Raw genomic sequence first — 19958 nt, 5'->3', positions numbered from 1 at the left:
AGAAAAGCAAAAGATGAAATCTTCACAGTCATAAGCACAGACACTAGTTAGGGTGATGGAAGTTGAGATGAAGGGGGTACAGAGACCAAAAAAATTAGCTACAAGTATACAAATATTTGTCATATGAGAAAGAACTTTCCAGGGAATTAAAAGCAGGCCTTGCACAAGAGCAATAATATCCAGCGAGGTAACAGAGGAATAGACTATTTCAGACACTAATGAAGTAGTATACAAAGGATTCCTGATTCAAAAGGTTGAATTAGAACGAACGCAAAAAAACGACACTAGTGGTTCTTCTAACAGTCTGTGTATTCCTCATTGCAGGCACACTTGGTTTGCCAGTAACTTCAGGACAACATTGTCTTTCCTTACACTTTCAGTTCTAAAAGTTTTGGTTTCTACTTCATCTTCTTTTTCTTCTTCTAATTCAATATATGATTTCAGTCTGGATGGCAAGTCTGAAGATGTCTATGATGTGTTCTTATTTCCACCACCTCCCATCAAGTGTTAAAGGAAAAAGTATACCTAAGTGCTAGTGTTTTTCTATCATCCCAGTTTCTCTGGTTCCAAACCAAGTCATAATTATTTCCCAAGCACAGTTAATAACAGTTGCTTTTTCATTAAAGCTGAATAATTGATTCATATTGTCAAGAAGCAAATGAAATCACATGCCCCTCTGTGAGTTCTTCTAGACCAGCAAATAAACACATATCAGACAGACTGATGAGAGAAAAAGGCATGGAAACATCTAATAATAACATGTGTACTTTCCATATACTGAGTATTACTGAGTAACTAACCTATGTAGGTTTAGATGACATCTTAAATAGCTTAGCTTGGAAAAGGCAGATTAAAGGCAAGAAAGGGGAAGTTGGGTGTTTACTGGGGAGAATAAAGGCATTTCTGCCTTCTCCATGGAAAAGAGATAGGGGATTTGGATTCCTGAGCCAAGACCCTTACAGTGTAGATATAAACATCAAAAAGCAACTTGCACCCAGTCTTCAGAGCCCCTCCCTGACATAACCCTCTTGCCAAAGACATGTATTGAGATGGCAGATTTTTGCTCCAGTTTGGGACCACTTTTGAAACTTCTCAGGAAGTTCTACAATTCAGAGTTTTAGATATTAGTTCATAGAACCATTCTCTCTGTCCTGATTGGTTCAATTCAACAACTGTGTCTGATTTCTAGAGGTTTTCTTGTAGGTGGATCCAATAGCTAAACCTACCTCAGGTAAGCAATTTCTGTGAAAACAATTAAAGAAGAGTTTAGAAATTCAATCAAGTCAAAATCCAATTAGGAGTTCTAATAGAAACCAGTTGAACTTGGTGATGGGAAACCCGTGGGGATTACAATTTAGATGGAAAAAAAAATGTACAAAATGATGTAAAAATAAACTGTTATAAAAAAAAAAGAGAGAAAGAAGCCAGTTGAGAAGATTCCTAGATTTTTGAGTTGAATATTTTTATTTTCTTTTTATATAATAAGTCTCTAAAATTTGATATTTTATACCTAAATCACATGTCAATTCAGAGCCTCCCTGGTACCACCAAGGGGTTAGTTCTCAGCATTATCAAGCTATCTCTAGTCACTGCAAAACAATTTTGATCCCCAGCCAGCCAGGGAGCTGACCCATGATGCAACAGACCTCTTCTGTCTTACCCACTGCTCCCATCAGCAGTGTATTTCAGTACATCTGCCTGCTCTGCTCCCAACTCTGTCTCTGATGAATCCTCTCACCCTTCCACACCTCTGGCCTGCCACCCCAGTTCTTATATGCATAAATAAATAAATCTTTAAAAAAACACACAATGTCAGTTCACACTTCACATTGCAGATCTAAGCACATGGTGCTAGTGTGATTACTCTTGTTGAACAGTGTTATTTCTAAATCATTAAGATCATTAAGACTGAAATTCTTTACTAGTTTAGAGATTTCAATAAAATGCTTCTGTGCTTGGCATCATGTGGAGACTGGTAAAAACATATGCATGTTGGGGCCTTCCCTTGTGGCGCAGCAGGTTAAAGCACAACACTAAGAAACTAAAGCCACTTCAGCATGAGTGCAATCCCCACCCCGCAGTTGACCCACATAGTGTAGCAGACCTCTTGTGACCCTCCCACTGCTCCCCTCAGCAGTGTACTTCATCAGTCGGCCTATTCTACTCCCTACTGTCTCTGATGAATCCTCTCACCACCCCTGCACCTCTGGCCTGTACCCTAGTTCTGTATGCATAAATAATTTTTTTTAAATGCATGTTGATCACAATCTGTGGTGGTTTTCTAGTTCATAGTTCCTAGAGTTATAAGCAACTCTAGTTAGAATGAACATGCTTATCAATGTGTCCCTGGTATCATAGAATTTGTATAGAATACTTTTGCCTGAGTTAGGTTAGTTAGGTTGTCCTACACAGTCTAAACCAAACTTTATATATCAGTTTTGGGTTTTTTTTTTTTTTTTTCATTGTATTTCTTTCTTGTCCAATGAGGATAGACAAGACAGGAACTCTTCCTCATCACCCATGAGATGGGGTGATTAGACCTCATCTCAATGCATACTTTCATAATTTCTATGGCAAAAAGCAAACAATTCTAAGTTTTATTTTAAAGCTTGTATCTTTGTTATGAATACAGTAATAACAATTTTACGAGGGAATATTTCCTATAAAAACACAAAGAGAATACTATATTTACTCTTTTTGTTGTTCAGCTTCCCAAGCAGGGTATGTCTTGAGCATATTATCCCAGCTTTATATGATCTTAAATGTAAATACTTTTAGCATGTCTCTTAAAAAAAATCCACATGCCATATTTTTATCATATGTAACAATTAAGAATTATTCTTTGTCAAAAGCTAATACCAGCTAATTGTATTATAGTCAATTTCCTAATACTCCCAAAGATGCATTTTACAATGTTTGTTAGAGTACAGATCTAAACAGTATCCCTTGCTTTGGTTGATACTCTTTAAATTTCTCAATTTGCAAAAATTTTTCTCTTCTAAGTCTCATTACTATTACCCTTTTTGGATGAAGGAGTTGGGTTGTTTTTCGAAAGTCTTCTACATTTCTGCATCTGGTTAATTGTAAGTTTTGGGGGTACAAAATGACATGTTAGTATCAGTAGTATTTCCTGTAATACTTAAACTGATGGATTTAGAGACTTCATCAGATTTAACTCAATTCTACGACAAAATAAGTTATTTTTTTTTACTTGACTTTTTCCCTTGTATAAATGTAAATCTTAGTTCTGCATAAGTAGTTGTCACTTAGATAATCCAAAAACAATTTTGTTAACATTAGTTTTTTTGTGCTCTATTTGTGTGCTTTAATTAACTAGAGAAAAGAAAACAAAATTGCTATAAAGAATTATCAAAGTTTTTAGCACTTCCAAATGGGATTTACTTATATCTGTTGATTTGGGGCACCATTGTCCACTCTTTTAATCAGGAAAATGTGACTGTCGATGGAGACAGATTAGATTCCATCATGTTAAAACCAATTCTGTTGTCTTTTATTTGCATATAAATGTTCAGCCTTTGTAACCTGGTTGAATATAGCACAGAATGTTCTAATTTCCCAATTTGGAGACTCAAATTATTTCTCATTTTCTGCCTATCATACAGGTAATGAAAATGTTCTTTCTGCCCTTCCCTCTCCCCCTCAAAATACAACATCTTTAGTCCTTTATCATTTTGTATTTTCACTTAACTATCCCATCAGTACTTCAATAAGAATATGCTCTACTATTTTTTTATATATTATAGTTTATTTTTATATCATTTTTGTGCATTTTTCCATCTCAGTTGTAATCCCCATGGGCTTCCCATCACCAAATCACCCTATGCCATCACCATAGTCCAGTGCATTCTCCACTCCACCCCCATAAAATGTCTTTGGCCTATAGCTGCAGTTCGTTATTATTCTTATTTTCTCACCTGGTCTGTTATACTCCTATTATGAGTGAAACCATCTGGTATTTTTTCCTTTTCTTTCTGGTTTATTGCACTAAATATGATCTTCTCCAGCTCCATCCATGTTGCTGCAAAAGACATGTATTTCTCCTTTTTTTGGTGGCTGATTAATATTTCATTGTGTATATGTACCACATCTTTTAAATCCAGTCACCCACTTTTGGGCATTTGGGCTGTTTCCATGTCTTTCCAATTGTAAATAAGGCAGGAATAAACATGGTCCAGGTATCTTTTTTTAAAATATGCTCTATTATTATTTTTTTTAATTTATTTGTGCATACAGAACTGGGATACAGACCGGAGGCTCAGGGGCAGTGAGAGGCTTCACCATAGACAGAGTGGGGAGCAGAACAGACAGATCAAGGAAGTACACTGCTGAGGGGAGCAGCGGACGGGTCAAGAAAGGTCTGCCACACCATGTGGTCACCTCCAGGGGCAGGCAGGAATCGAACTCATGCGGAAGTGGCTTCAGCCCCCTAGTGCTGTGCTTTAACCCGCTGTGCCACCAGGGAGGGCTGCTCTATTATTTTTAAAGCAGTAATTTTGCTAACAAAGTATTTTAACTGAGCTGTGTCATCTCTGGAATTTCTTCACTAGAAGCTCTAGTGAAGCTGAACTATTTCAAAATATTTCTCTTCTTTAGTATCAGTTTTCTTAGCTGTTTCTCTTATCATTTTAAAAAGAAAAGTTTTCCTCCTACATAGAAGATTTGTTCTGCAAAATGGGGTCCTGATAGGGGAATGAGAGGAGTTAAATAAGGTTACTAATATGTTTATCTAGTGGTAATATGAGGAGACTGTATGGAATACATAATATTAACAGGTTGAAATACAACATTAACTCCAGTGTGACAGACATGAATTTTTTTTTTTCTTACCAGAAACAAGTAAACTTCAAGACAACTGGTTAAATGAATAGTGACAAAACTATGAGGTAGATGTACATGTACAGATAGAATAAAAGCTCAAAAACATACTAGGTTTGAAAAAGTAAGGTATGAAATATGTAAAATATAATCCTGTTCTTTATAATTATAAAATATAATCCTGTGTGTATAATGGCATGCAAAAATAGTTTTCTAGAAAGATCATAAGAACTTTAATTTTTACATATTTGAAATTTTATCATACATTTACTTGAATTAAAATATATAATTAAAAGTACCATTTGTGAGAAAGAAAGTTTTGCCAGATTTTTAAATTTTAGAATTATATTTGGAAAAGAAAGTCAAAATCTGTTAATTTTCTGGATTGTTTGAAATGTATGGTTCTTATATTCAGAAAACTTAGTTCAAAACAGCATTACTTTTTCCCAGGACTTTCACTTAAACAGAGTTAATTTGGAAGAATCTTCAGGAGTGGAAAATTCTCCAGCTGGTGCTAGGCCAAAGAGAAAAAACAAGAAATCCTACGATTTAACTCCAGTTGATAAATTCTGGCAGAGACATAAAGGAAGGTAAGGAAGAAAAATATCAGTAAATGAAAGAGTCACCCCTTAGAAAAAAATGAAGATGTTACCTGACATCTTCATACAATGAGTAGGAGTTCTATAACTTCTCTAGAACTATGTATCTCTATTGCTTGACTTCCTCATGATTTCTAGGTTGTATTTTACTAGTTGTTTTGCAGGGTCTGCTTTCCTTTCTATTAAGTTCAAACCATATATTTTTTTTTGCATTTATATATATAGTCTTTGTAAATTTTGTTTTCTCCCCTCTAGCACTTTGTAAGACAGTTGCCTTTGATTAAAAAAGAGTTTCTATGATAGAGAAAAACTGGAATGTTGCTTGCCCTTTTTGTTCCATGCATGTCCTCATACAAACCCAGTTTTAGATCTCTATAGAGAGCAGTTAAGCCAAAATACCAGAGATTTATTCTAAGTATATCATAATTAACCATGTGTTGCTATGTACCCTTAAATTTTAGGTCTTTTATGGGTTTGGTAACTTTTTGAAATGTTATGTAGAAGCCATATGACCAGAAAAATCATTTTAAGCAAACAGAAATTCCTCTGAAATGACAGTGGTGAATCCCAACTGCTAGACCACAGGAATTTCATTCCTATGAGATGAATAGAATATTACTTGTCAACAATTATGAGACTGTATTATCAGTTTTAATATTTCAGGTGTTACTTTTTTATCCATACCCATGTCCTTGACATGGATGTTCTTTATTGGCCTAATTTATGTTCAAAGAGAACATAGACCTGGTTCAACATGACAGGATTTTTGTTTGTTATTTATATATATTTATTTTATATTTATGTATTTATATAGATATATATATATATCATTTTCAACCTAGAAAATTACATTGCTAAAACAAATCACTTTTTTTCTTTTTCTGCAGAGAAAAGTCAACTATCTTCCTTTATCTGACTATGACAATTAGATACTCTTTTCCATATATTTAAAATAATTTCCTTCTCTTTGGAATGCTACAGTTTAATATTACCTTTTAGAATGATAAACTACTTTTACATTATTAATATAAAATTCAAAGTATTTAAAATTTTAAAAATTGACATTCCCAAATAGAAAAAAAAAAAAAACATTAGAACTAACTCTTCAGATATAGAAATTTTCAGTATTGTTTTAAAACACATATTTAAGAACATTCTGAGGGGGTCAGTTGAATAATAACATTAAATTTTCATTTGTAAGTAGGAATAGCCCTGAACAGCCCTCACTCTGTTATGCTACAATATATTGTGGGCACAAAGACATGAGAATAGCAAAATTAAACAAGTAAAGTTTCTCTGTACTTCAATTTCCTCATTTGTGGAAACATGGAGTTGATAATTTTCATATTGGCCCATTTCAGACAAATATGAAGAAGATAAAATGAGATAATATAAAAAAGTTTCCCAAAGTCAACCAGTTTTCATTGGTAAAACCCAAGGAACAGAACTCATTACTTACAGGCCCCAAAGTCCCTGGTTTTAGCTGTTGAGCATGTGCTCCTCAACAAGACTGTAGTCAGGATTATATGAGAGAATAGAGACAAATTCTTCACAAGCTGTTTGGCATTCAAAAAGCACTCAATAACGGTAAACAGTTACTATTATCCATTAACGCTGAGAACTGAAGCTACTGGATATTTTAAAGGGTTGTCTGATTCAACTAGCACGTGTTATAGATGACATTAGGAACCTGACAGGGTAAAAATTTGCCAATAAAAGTAGGTTCTGGCCCTCCCTGGTGGCGCAGCAAGTTAAAGCATAGCATTAAGAAGCTAAAGCCACTTCAGCATGAATTCAGTCCCCATCCTAGAGGTGATCCACATGGCATGGGAGACTTCTCCTGACCCTCCCACTGCTCCCCTCAGCAGTGTACTTTATCAGTAGGCCTGTTCTGTTCCCCATTTCTCTGGTGAATCCTCTCACTGCCCCTGTACCTCAGGCCTGTTCCCCAGTTCTGTAGGCAAAATAATAAATAAATCCTTTTTTTTTTTATAAAAAAAAAAAAAGTAGGTCCCATTGTAATTAAATGGAATAAAAGCATCTGGACTCCCCAGTGCAGGGTTGAGACCTCAATGTTATCTGCTAACATAGACTCTACTGGAGATGTGGTTAGTGCTTATAGTTGTCATATAGAAAGCCACTGTATTCCTAATAATCCTTTCAGCAATTCTGTCATCTCTGTTAATCTCCATTAGATGAACTGGATGATCTGCACTGACCATCACTAAAGTTTATCAAGGGTCAGGGCTGAGGAAGAGGAGAAAATTTTCATTGCAGTGCTCAGAGACATAGTGTTTCTTTCTTTCAGGAAAAAAAAAAAAAAAAACTGGCCTCCCCTAGCACTGTAGACTAAAAAATATCCACATTAAGAATCATTTCAAGGTCAACATAAATTCATCTAGAATTGTTGAAGATTAAGATAGCATGACACTTCTGCATCAAGCTGCTCAATTACTATAAATCAGTTGTGTCTGAAGTCTATTTAAATTATTGCTAAACTGTACTTGCCTGGAAGAAGGTATCATAATTACACCAACAAAAAATATGATCTATATTCTATTTTTACCACAGTTTGAATATTAAGTTTACAGTCATAAGATTTGTTTTTCACAATTTCTTGCATATATTTTTTTTTTGAAATGCCATCTTGGTAGTTGCATGAACTCTAACATTAAATACTAATTTAGGTGGTAATAATTGGTATTTAATATACCATGACTTCTGTGTTTTTTAGTCACAAACATTTTACTTTTTCTAACAGTAAATCAGTGCAGGGGATATGATAGTGGTTAATGAAAAGAATAAAAACTTCAGATGTGTAAGTATTGAGATGTAAACAATATAGCATAAATAGATGTCACAAGGATGTATTTGTATTTCTGTCAAATGTTTTCTGCCTATTTACATATATGACATATTCAGATACTAAAAGTGCATTTAAATAACAACCTCACATAAAATTCTTTTTCTATCATGCTCATAGTTGCTCTTGTGTAATACTGTTTCAGTCCATTCCCAGAAGTTGCAGAATCAGTTCAGCAAGAACTAGAATCTTACCGAGCTCAGGAAGATGAGGTCAAGCGACTTAAAAGCATTATGGTAAGATTCTGTTTGCTTTCTTAGAATTATAGGGAAGCAGAAGGACATTCAGAAAGAGAATGTCTTTTTTTTTTCTCATAAAAATTCAAGATCATTTATGACAGAAAATCTCAATTTATATAAAATCTTTTTCAAAAAGAAATTAAATACAAAAGGCATGAAAAGTTTTAAGAATAATAAGAATTGAGGATTCGAGAAATGATGTGTATGGCTTCATTTTAGATGTATAGTATTTTTCACTTAACATCAATTTCAACCCTCCTATTAAGTAGTACATTACCTGCAGAAAGTCTCTGTGCCTCTTAATTTATATGAATATGCCAACTCATCCCCTTTTCAAAACTTTTCTGTAATTTTCAAAAATGCATATACTTGCTCCTTAAAGGAGAATTATTATTCTGCGTGACCAAATCTACCTGTTTGTCAGTGATCTTACAGATGATATTGCTTAGGCCTGGGATTTTTGAGTTGTTACTTAATGGTTCTTTTTCTCCCTTTCCAGGGACTAGAAGGTGAAGATGAAGGAGCCATAAGCATGCTTTCTGACAATACTGCTAAGCTAACATCAGCTGTTAGGTAAGTAAGCAGTAGATTCTCCTTAATTCTTTTGTTAGTAAGATTTATTTGGAAAGTTAAAATATTGGTCAGTGTTTTTAATAATAGGAAACAGTTAATAACAACACATATCTTCAAGTTTAAAGTACTAACTTATAATAACACATATCTTCAGTTTAAAGTACTAACTTGTGATTTTAGTATGTCCAAACTCTTTTCAGTTCCACCTTTTATATATCAAATCATTTGCTTCTTTACTTGTCAAAATGGGTAGTGGTGATACTTTTGCCAATATAATGTTAATGATAAAGTTGCTAATTTTATCATTGTTATATTGCTTTATTATGAATGTTAGGCAATTTCTTTTCGACACTTTAAATACAACTAAGAGAGGAAACACTTAGAAATACAGGTAAAAATCATATTCCCAGTAATCTGATTTTTATCAAAACCTCCAAAGTTTTAAATCATAAAACGGAATGGTAGGCTTGATATTTGGGGGACATATTTTAAGATGCATTTCACCTTTATTACAGTAGTAAATTCTGTATGTGTTCAAGCCTATACATAAAATATAGTAGAGTGTTTTAAATTTGTCAATTTAGTTACTGTTTACTGTTCTAAATTTCTTTAGAGGAAACACTTAGATGTGGATACTATTATTTAAAAACTTATTAGAAAATTTATCATCTGACTTTCAAATTTTTGATAATTACAGTTCTTTGCCAGAACTCCTTGAAAAAAAAAGACTTATTGATCTACATACAAATGTTGCCACTGCTGTTTTAGAACATATAAAGGTAAATTTTATCCCGTGCCCTCTGTAGTAGAGCTTGTATTCATGAAGATTTTATGCTTTGTAAAATGACTTCATATTTATTATCCTATTAAGCCCTCTTACATAAAATTAGATATAATTACTGAAAGCAGCATTGTTACCTTCAGTTTTGCAAATGAGAAAACTTAAGATCTGATAGAGGATAATAATTTGCTCAAAGTCACACCTGAAAGTAAATAGAAGTCAAACTTTCTATTACTTATATTGTTGCACTACTTCAATACTGTCTCTACATGTAGTACTCTCTTAAAAGCAGATGTGTATCTAACCATCAATGGCAGATTTAGGTATTCCTTTTACTTGGTATGAGCTAAAATATCCATTAATAGCTTTACAACATTATGTAATATGGCTATGAACTTTTTAATTAGTACTAACTTCTTGTTAGCACTGAAAAGCTTCTTTCTCCTAGTACTGTGATTTCGAATCAAGTAAGCTAGATCCTCTGCGTTTTATAGTTTTTTTCTCTCAGTACTTTATTACATAGTTAACCCATATTTGTTTAAACAGTTTCCAGTTTTGTGTTCATTTACTCACTGAACATGAAGCTGAATTCCACTAGCAGGTTGATCTTACATTAGGATGTGGTTATTACTGACCCATCCTTCCATTTGAAAAAGCATTGTAAAAAGGTAAATATGCTTGCTGCCTACCAAAGATATTGATAATATCTTAATTTGTGAACAAAGGACTTAAACTTTTTTCTTTTTATTTAAAAAGTCGTAGAGCCTTAGACAGAAATCAATATGATAGACAAAGATATTATGCACCATAGAATTTAACCTGAAAATTTTACTCTGACAACCTTTTTTGTTCCATGTCTTGTTATACTTGCTGTTTTCATGTAGCCATAGCAATAGAAGCATAATTGTGCCTATATAGACAATTTCACTGATACTTTCCTTTAGATATATAATATTCCTACAAAGTAGAAATGGTAACTCAGATTTGTTTACCTGAGGTCATTGTCTTCTATAGAGATAATATATATATATATATATATATATATATATAAACAAGTGGATTATAATGGAGAGCTATATTAAGAATTTCCTTCATTAGGAAAGAAAAGGTTTTCTTTGCTTACAGGGCTAATTTTGAAGACCAAATCTAAAATAAAAAGCTACACAAAAAGTGGTTGCACTAAAACAAAGTATAGTTTCTGGTTTATATCTGTTAAAACTATAATTATGTAATAAGTATTTTATGAGCCATTAAATTTTTTGAGTATTTCCTGTGTGTCAGACGTATAGTAGGTGCCATCTGCAAAATAAATGACAATCAAAAACAAATTCTAAGAAATTGTAGTAGTTGTTCATAGTCCTTTGTATGCTTTGAGATTACGCTGTTCTGTGGATTTCTTTGACAGTTTTTTTAATTGAAAGTTTATTATTTCTTGCATTTTACTTTCCAACCTTAGTTCTCACAATCATAAAACCAGAAAAATGGCCGAAGTCAACGCCTTCCTAACTGAAATGTGTATTCAAAATAATCAGTTGTTATACCTATGGGATCAAATGCACATATGGAGGAATAAAAATCCCTAGATTAAAAGAATTTTTTAAAGAAATTTAGAATCAGAAGTCATTGAAAATTCATGACTTATTTGTATCTTAAAGACAAATGGATGAGGTATATAAGGGATTGGTGAATTCTGGAAGTAAATGTAGAGCTGGTACATGACTATATAGCTATCTAGTTAAACATGTTTTATAGGGGAAAATCTGCCTGTGGAATTCTTTATGATTCTTACTTATAATTTTGAAGTAATGATTTTGAGTTTTTCAGAATCTGTGCTAACAAAGGCCATCTGCCTTAGATAAAATACTATTTCAAGACTTGATCACTTGGCTGTATATAAAAGAAGCTATTCCAGAACTGCTCTCTGGTCAAGCATCTTATGCTAAGAAATTGATTAGTCATTCAAGGTGTTAGGTGTTTATATGTAAAAAGTATACATTTGGAATAATTATTTTGCCTTAATTCAAAAGACATTACCCTTTCCTTACAGGAGGTGATCTAATGAGACTGCTATAAAAGACATATGCACTTTGAGAGGGAAAGTAGTATAAGATACAGTACACACTCATATTGGTTGTTTTAGGAAGCATAATATGAGAAGGTTTTTTTTTTTTTTTTTTTTTTTTTTAAGATTTATTTATTTGTGCATACAGAACTGGGGTACAGACCAGAGGCTCAGGGGCGGCGAGAGGCTTCACCAGAGACAGAGTGGGGAGCAGAACAGGCAGATCGACGAAGTACACTGCTGAGGGGAGCAGCGGGCGGGTCAGGAGAGGTCTGCCACGCCATGTGGTCACCTCCGGGGCAGGCGGGAATTGAACTCATGCGGAAGCGGCTTTAGATTCTCAGTGCTGTGCTTTAACCCACTGCGCCACCAGGGAGGGCCATGAGAAGGTTTTTATCAGATGATTTGCTGCAGGAGCATACTGATCGTAAACACTCATATATAAATTATAGTTGTATATAATAAATCACATAATTTTAAGAGTTTTCTTGATAGAGCCTCCCTGGTGGCACAAGGGGTTAAGTCTCGGTTCTGTCAAGCTATCTGCCAGCCACTAGAGCATGAGTTTGATCCCCAGACAAGGAGCAAACCCACATGGTGCAGCAGGCCTCTCCTGCCTTGCATGCTGCTCCCTTCAGCAGTGTATTTCAGTCTGCCTGTTCTGCTCCTCACACTATCTCTGGTGAATCCTCTTATCCCCTGCACTGCTGGCCTACACTCCAGCTCTTGTATGCATAAATAAGTGCTTAAAAAAGTTAGATTGGTGAAAAAAAAATTTTTTTAAGTTGGCTTGATATTTAAGAAGTTCTAATAGTATAGAAAACTTAAGTTTTTGTAATGTTTGACCATCTTAAGTGTTGTTCTCTTGTCAAAACTAACACATACACTGTTCTATTATTTCTCACTATTCTTACTGACAAAATTTCTTCGTAGTTGTCCATAACTATTAAATTTGGCTTTATAATACTTTTAAGTGGCATTTATCTGTACCTTTACTGTTATAAAGCTCCCTCTGTAAATAATGTTACTATTAGAGAAGTATTTTGCTCCATGTTCTGTTACTCTTTTCATCAGAGTTTATTGACTGTCTGAACTTTACTTCTTGTAAATATTAATTTACCTAAACAATAAATATTGTTAACAAGAATATTATGGTATTTTATGCAGAGATCTCAGAATAGTGCTCTAGGTATTTGTCTTTTATTACAGTTTTTCTAAATTTCTTTTTAAAGAAATTTAGATTATAGCTGCTGCTTATATTTTCCTTGGAAAATTTTCTGGAGCAGAATAGTAGATTAATTTCCAGTTAATTTCCTAGCAATTAACCGGTAATCAGTGTTTTGATAGAAAGTTAAAAGCAGCACATCAGTTCACAACAATTTAGCAGGTAATATCACTTAAGTTTACTGATATTCTAAGTATTTTAGTGGCTGAGGTAAATTGTAAATTGTCATTTGAGTAGTCTTTTTTTTTTTTAACCAGTTCTTTCATTGTTAATATAAATAACCCTTTCTCCATCTTCCGATTGTTACAGAATGGCCTAAAAATGGCTTTCACATAAGTAGTTTGTAGACAAACTTCGTTGTAATTATAAGTTAGCCCACCTATATAGTCATACTGAATTACATATACCTGAGCATCAGATATCCAAGAAAAGGGAAAGATGCCTATATTTAAATCATAGTAGGTAAGATACAGATATGGTATTATGAGCTCCCACCTGAGAGAAAGAATTCTTGTATATGAATGCTCCATCCTAATGCAGTGGGCAAAAAATAAATAAATCTGTCAGTAAGCTATTGTGCATGAAGATCTAGTTGGTGCTAGATGCTTGGTTCTCAGTTTGTTGTTGTTGTTTTTTTTTTTACTTGAGAAAATTAATTTACATCTGAAGTCATCACTTGATGAAATAAACATGTGCTACTTTGGTTCTGTACTCTGAACAAGGTTTAGCTCTTCCTAGCAATGTAAGGTTTTAACTGCAACCCCTCTTCCAAAAGACTATAATTTTTTGGTTGCACCTCTTTATCTTTTTTTAGGGGGAAAAAAGCTTACAAAATTAAAACACTTATCTCCATTTAGTCCACACACCAAATTAACAAATGTTCTGTAGTACCTCTATAAAATCTGGTGGCTTAAGGCCACTGTTGACATGCTAACACCTGTATGCTAGTATGAATCACAAGTTGAGTTTCTTACATACCAAAGAATTATTGTAGTTTGACTTGTCTACCTCTGTAAGTAGGAAAACTTTATTTCCATAAAACTTAAGTTATACAATGTTGAAAGACTCAAAGAAAAAGGCTTTTTATTAAAGTAGTATGAGATTGGAAAATCTCAAATAATACAATATTCAGGTTGCTTTACAAATATCTCTTTTGTTATTGTTCCACTTCAAAGAAACCAATACTAGAAATCATAGATAACCCCTATTAGCTGAAGTCTATATAAGAAAGAAAAAAATTTCAGTCCGTGAACCTCTGTAACTCAAAGAAAAGGTCATGAACCCATAACAGGACTGACAGTTGTGCATTTTAGGTCTTAAAAGATACTATTTAAAATGTATATGCACAGTACACATCTTCTTAATCATTCTTTTATAAGCCAACTAGATTGACTTGTCTACTCTCCCAATCACAGAAGGGAAAATAATTTACTAGACTTAGAAATCAGAGTATTTGTGGGGGGGGCTTGATTTTGATTAATCTATTAAAAATTCGCTTCAGAATTCAATATCACTAATCACTGGACAATACAAACTAAAACCACAATGAAATATTACTACGTAGCCATTAAACTGTCTAAAAGTATAAAGATTAATCATGACACTTTTGCAGAGATGCAGAGAAACTTGTACTGCTAGTAAAAATGTGAAATAGTTTCCATTTTGAAAAATAGTTTCTCCATTTCTTAAAATGTTAAATACAAGCATATAATATGATCCAGCCATTTCACTCTTACCCAAGATAAATGAAAGTATATATCTGTTGTACTTGAATGTTTATAGTACTTTGTTGTACCCCAAAACTAGAAGCAACATGAATGTCAGCAGGTGAGTTAGATGAACAAATACAGGTATATCCATACAGTGAAATATGCTTCAGCATAAAAGGAAGATATCTGTTGAAACATACTACTGTATAGACAATTCTCAGAATAATTAGTGGAAGGTCTGAATAGGAAAAAAAACATGATCTATGATTACATTTTCATTAAATTATAAAAAAATACACGTTAATCTAAGACCAAGATCAGTGTTTGCCCATGGGCAGGGAAAAAAATCTTGGAGGATCAAGAGATAGGCATTACAAATTATATATTTGTAATGGATGATAAATTATGTATTCATTACCTGGATTGTGTTCATGGTTTCACAGATATATATATATATGTATGTTAAAACTTAAATTATATGCACAGTATGCTGTATTTTTTTCACTTTTAAGTGAAAAATTCAAACCAAATTTAGTGCTCATCTATTTAAAATCAATCATTCTATAAAGAAAACAGATTTTAGTTAAGGTCATTGAGAAAGCCAATGATGAATTTTAAATAATGTGAAATTTTGGCTTTAGGTTTAAAGTTACCCAGAATAGCAAGAAACAGAATTGTCTACATAATATGTGAGTGGGTAAGTTCAGGAGATTCTTAAAGGTTTTCCTTTTAAAGTAATGTGCAGTAGGATAAATGCAGACTAAAGTCAGAATTTAGATAGAGTAAAATGTTTTAGGACAGATGGGTTTACTTTTTTCTAAGTAAATCGCCTGTATTTTCACTTACTTGTTCTACAGAACTTGAGGTAGCTTACAATGACACCACAAAAAATAGAGTAGAAATTAACTAATGAGGACTAGAGAATAAATAAATTTGTGTAGAATATCAAAATCAGAATAGCCTTTGAATTCCTCTATTTTTTGGCCCTCATGCTCCAGAGTCCTTATTGAATCTCCAAGACTTTGAAGCTAGAAGGGTCTTTGGGATAGAGTTCTGAGTGCACAAATTAGTGAGGCTTCTTCCTTGGTCAAGTAAGGTTGAAATAAAACTGCCATCCTCCTCAAAGATATGCAGTGTTAAGTAATATAAAGTGGTTGGTAAATCATGTATTTTACTAATTGACTTCTTAGCTTGAGAACACTTTTCAGGACTATTTCTTATCACCAACTTGATAACTAGTATTCTGTGAAACTTTGTGTTACCAAGATACCTCTCATTTATCTTCAGGAAGGTAATATGTCCCCTTGTCAATGGCAGGGCTGGAATACAAACCTGGAATTTTTTGTACTTGCCTTCCTGTCTTTGGCCATGCCATTTGTTATTTTTATTCCATTTCAGTCCATTTTATCAAGTGAAGCCAAGAATATCTCCCTGAAGAAAATACCCTTTCACCTAGCTCCTTCTGAGAGTGCCATTATTGTTTTCTTTCCTATAGTATTTATTGATTATCTACAAAGTATAATTCTAGAGATAGTTCTTAGTGAATAAAGTCACATCCTGATTGTTATCCAAGTGTTAAAACCACATTAAAAATAACATGTATTTCAAGAAGTTACTACTTTAAATAAGGTTGATACTACTATAATTCCTTTCGGAGTTTTTTTATTCTCAAACATAGCATCCTCAGATCATAATACTTGGCTGAATAGTATCAACATGTGATGTGGGGTTTTCTCCCACCCCATTTTAAAGGGAAGGATAAGCTTTTTGTATGTACCTGTGTATCACTTAATTTAACAGAATAGATATAGTCTCCCATTTTAAAAGGAAAATGAATCTTCTTAGTTAGCCTAGTTAGAGGTTTATCACTTTTAGATTCTACTGATTATCTCTATTGACTTATTTTGAATTTATTATTTTCTGTTCTGATTTTCATTAATTTATCCTTTGCTTACCTTGGACTTAATTTGCTCCTCTCCTCCTGGATAGATCTTTTAAGAGCTCAGCATATTGGCCCTACAAATTAAAGCTAAATACTTATGAGATTTCATAAGATTATAATAGTACAAATGCCATGGAAACCTATTTTCTGTAGAAATATTATAAATGGGGCAGTTTTTAGTATTTCATTATAATAAGTTTACTAATGTTAGTATTTTTAACATTTGTCATCTATAAATACCACCACACATACATTAAAATTGTTTATCATTTAGATCACTTTAGTCAAAATTTAATGTTTTAGTAGAGCCAATATATAGAATAAATTTATAGGTTAAGTTGTTTATTTTAAAGCAGATTGAAGGCAACAAAAATAAAAATTCATACTGAAATAAAATGCCCAGATTAGTTCCTGTATAGTTATAACGATAATTTTGAAATTTGGCTTTGAATTTTCTGGCAGCTAAGATAAAAGAAAGAGAAATTATTAAGTTTTAAAAAACTTAGCGGAAAACAGAATACTAGACAGTGTTCCTCAGTATCATTACAAATGGCATCCATTAACTAGAATAAATTGATGTAATGATGCAATACCTTAATATTAGTTACATTCATGTATCCCACATAGAAACTTAATGAAAGTCAAGGGTATATAGTATTAAAATATAATTTAATGAGGGCAGCTATGGGAGTGATTAAGGGAGGAGGGTCAAAATTTATAGCCATCTAGTGGTTTTCTTTAAGAATAAAATTCTTAATATCAAGAGTGGAAAGATTTCATATTCTTTACGTAGTATATTAATGTTCCTTTTTCTAGCTGGACTTGAAATATAAGCTAGATAACAGAGAAGTTATCAACTGATTTGGGTCTGAAATGCTAGAAATTTGGTGTTCTTGGTTGAGAGAAAAATGCATGTTATGTGAAAATGAAATAATCAGATAGTAAGGCTGATAGTCTTGTGATAATTAAAGCTCTTAATCTGGTCCTACACCTTGATATTATACTCTCCCACCTCTATACAAAGTGAGGATAAGTCATAGGGATGTATTTTATTAAAGATTTCTAACTCACACAAGCCAGTACTCCAGTAATATTTTCAATCATCTATGTTACAAACACCTTAAAATATAATTTCATGGGTCATCTGGTTTTGTGCAACATAATTTTTCAGATTGGCAAACCCACTGTATGAAACTCAGTGAAATATACACATAAATTAAAAAAAATATTAATGTGCTGTTTTGTTATATTAGACAAAGCAACTGAATATTGGACAATTTAAGTTATCTGGCAGGATACAAGGCAGATAATAATAAATAAGTTGCCACAGTGAGTTTGCTCTAGTGACACAGACCACATACTATTACAATACAGCAGTACAAAGTACTGACCTTCTAGAGGAAGGGATATCCAAGTACACCTTAAAAGATGAAGGAACTAAAAATGTGGGGGGAAAAGAAAACAAGACTAGAGTATAAACAATCTTCAATTTAAGTGTAAGTCATACCCTTAAAGTATAGGTAAAATCCATTTTAGCTTAGGAGGAGGTATACTAAGAAAGGAAAAACAAACCTGACTGTCCACTGATGACTGAAAATTGGAAGAAAGTACAATTATTTTTAAATCAGGTTCCTCCCTTAGAAGGGAGGAACTAATGGGATTTTTGAGAGATTATGGCTCTGAGTTCCATGCATAATCCTTTAATTTTCAACAGTATTAATACTCATTTTTTCCTTCATATCTATATTAAAACTACCAAAATTGACTTACTCGTGTTAACATTATTTTGCTTTATCTTTTTAATTTGTCTGTTGTCTCTGTTACTGTTGTTATTCAACTTGCATCCTCCTTTGCATAAATATTACATAAGATCTTAAGTCCTCAGGGTTATAAAACTTGTTTTTCTATTTCCCTTATTTCAGGAAATTGAGAAAGATATAAAATGGGTATTATTTATATCTCTGGCCAATATAATCTGCCACATACACATAAATTATGCTTATTGCCCAAAAAATCAAATATGTACTAATTGAAAAATATACTTTCTTTCATAAAGCATATTCACAAGAAACAATAAATTATTCTTGAGGAATATATAATTTTCTCTACTCTTTATCTGTGGTGTACATTGGAGTCTGGCCTGGATTTGATCTCAACTTTCTACTACTACTACTCTGGTAACCTTGAATAAATTTACATTTCTGTGTGTCTGTTTCTTCATCTTTAAAGTAGAGAGATTAATAATCCCTAGCTCAGATTACTGTTTAGAGAATTAAATGAGGTAATCTAAGTAAGTAATTTTTGAACACAGTTCTCTGGAACATTAAAGCACTATAAAAACATTAATGGATCACTTGTATCTATTTAATGTTTAGGGTTCTGCAGATTTGGTTTCGGAAAGAGGGCCCTGAAGTCCTCTATTTAAAAGCATTTGAGAGTTATAGCTGTAAGTAAAGTGCCTTGCTCGTATTAAATGTTGAACAGATAAGTAGATTCCCTTATGTAAGTTGGAAAATACCTACTTAACTCTTTCTCTTCTGTATTAGTATATTGAAATGCTAAGTTATTTTTGTTTAATTGATTACTGAAATATTATCACAATCTATACAATTAATGTAGTTAAAAGTGTAAGTTCAGTCAGTTTTAGCATATTCATAGAATTGTGAAATCGTGATGTAATTTTAGAACATTATCATCTCCAAAAGAAACTAACCATTAGCAGTCTTACTTTTGGATTCTATTTCCATTGCTCTTTAGAAGTTAAAATCTAAGTTAATATAGCAACAAAAGCAAAATAAATCTGATGTGTATACCTAAATAAATCAGTAAACCCTGCTTCCTCACTTATGTGTGTAAATGCAGATAACAGATTCTAGTGTGGCATTTGGCATATAGTTAATCACTAAAGACTTTATTCTTTACATTTTCCACTTCTAGAATTCCTGTCTACTTTCATGACTTGTGGATGACTGCTTGGTCTTTGTATGTCCTGCTTTTAGCTTAGAAATTTAACAGATATTTTACAAGCACTTACTATGAATGAGGTACTGTTAGAATCCTAAGGTTAAATGATTAGGCACATTCTAGGGAGTTTGTTTTTTGAAGGGTAGCATATAAAAAGAAAGTATA

At 32.8% G+C, this 19958-nt stretch overlaps 1 protein-coding gene across 1 annotated transcript in view; it reads left to right on the top strand.

Annotated features, from left to right (window-relative positions):
* The window catches only part of SCFD1 (sec1 family domain containing 1), a 90993-nt gene that overhangs the window by 33566 nt on the left and 37469 nt on the right, over positions 1-19958 (top strand). The window contains exons 11-14 of the mRNA XM_004681961.2: positions 5287-5426; positions 8444-8534; positions 9037-9110; positions 9808-9889. Coding sequence (XP_004682018.1) covers positions 5287-5426; positions 8444-8534; positions 9037-9110; positions 9808-9889 — 387 coding nt within the window. The remainder of the gene's footprint in view (positions 1-5286; positions 5427-8443; positions 8535-9036; positions 9111-9807; positions 9890-19958) is intronic.

Source organism: Condylura cristata, unplaced genomic scaffold (genome assembly GCF_000260355.1).
Source record: "Condylura cristata isolate star-nosed mole 26May11 unplaced genomic scaffold, ConCri1.0 scaffold00013, whole genome shotgun sequence".
In the NCBI taxonomy this organism is placed as follows: domain Eukaryota; kingdom Metazoa; phylum Chordata; class Mammalia; order Eulipotyphla; family Talpidae; genus Condylura; species Condylura cristata.
The sequence above is the reverse complement of the archived record's forward strand: the minus strand, read 5'-3'. Positions and strand labels throughout refer to the sequence as shown.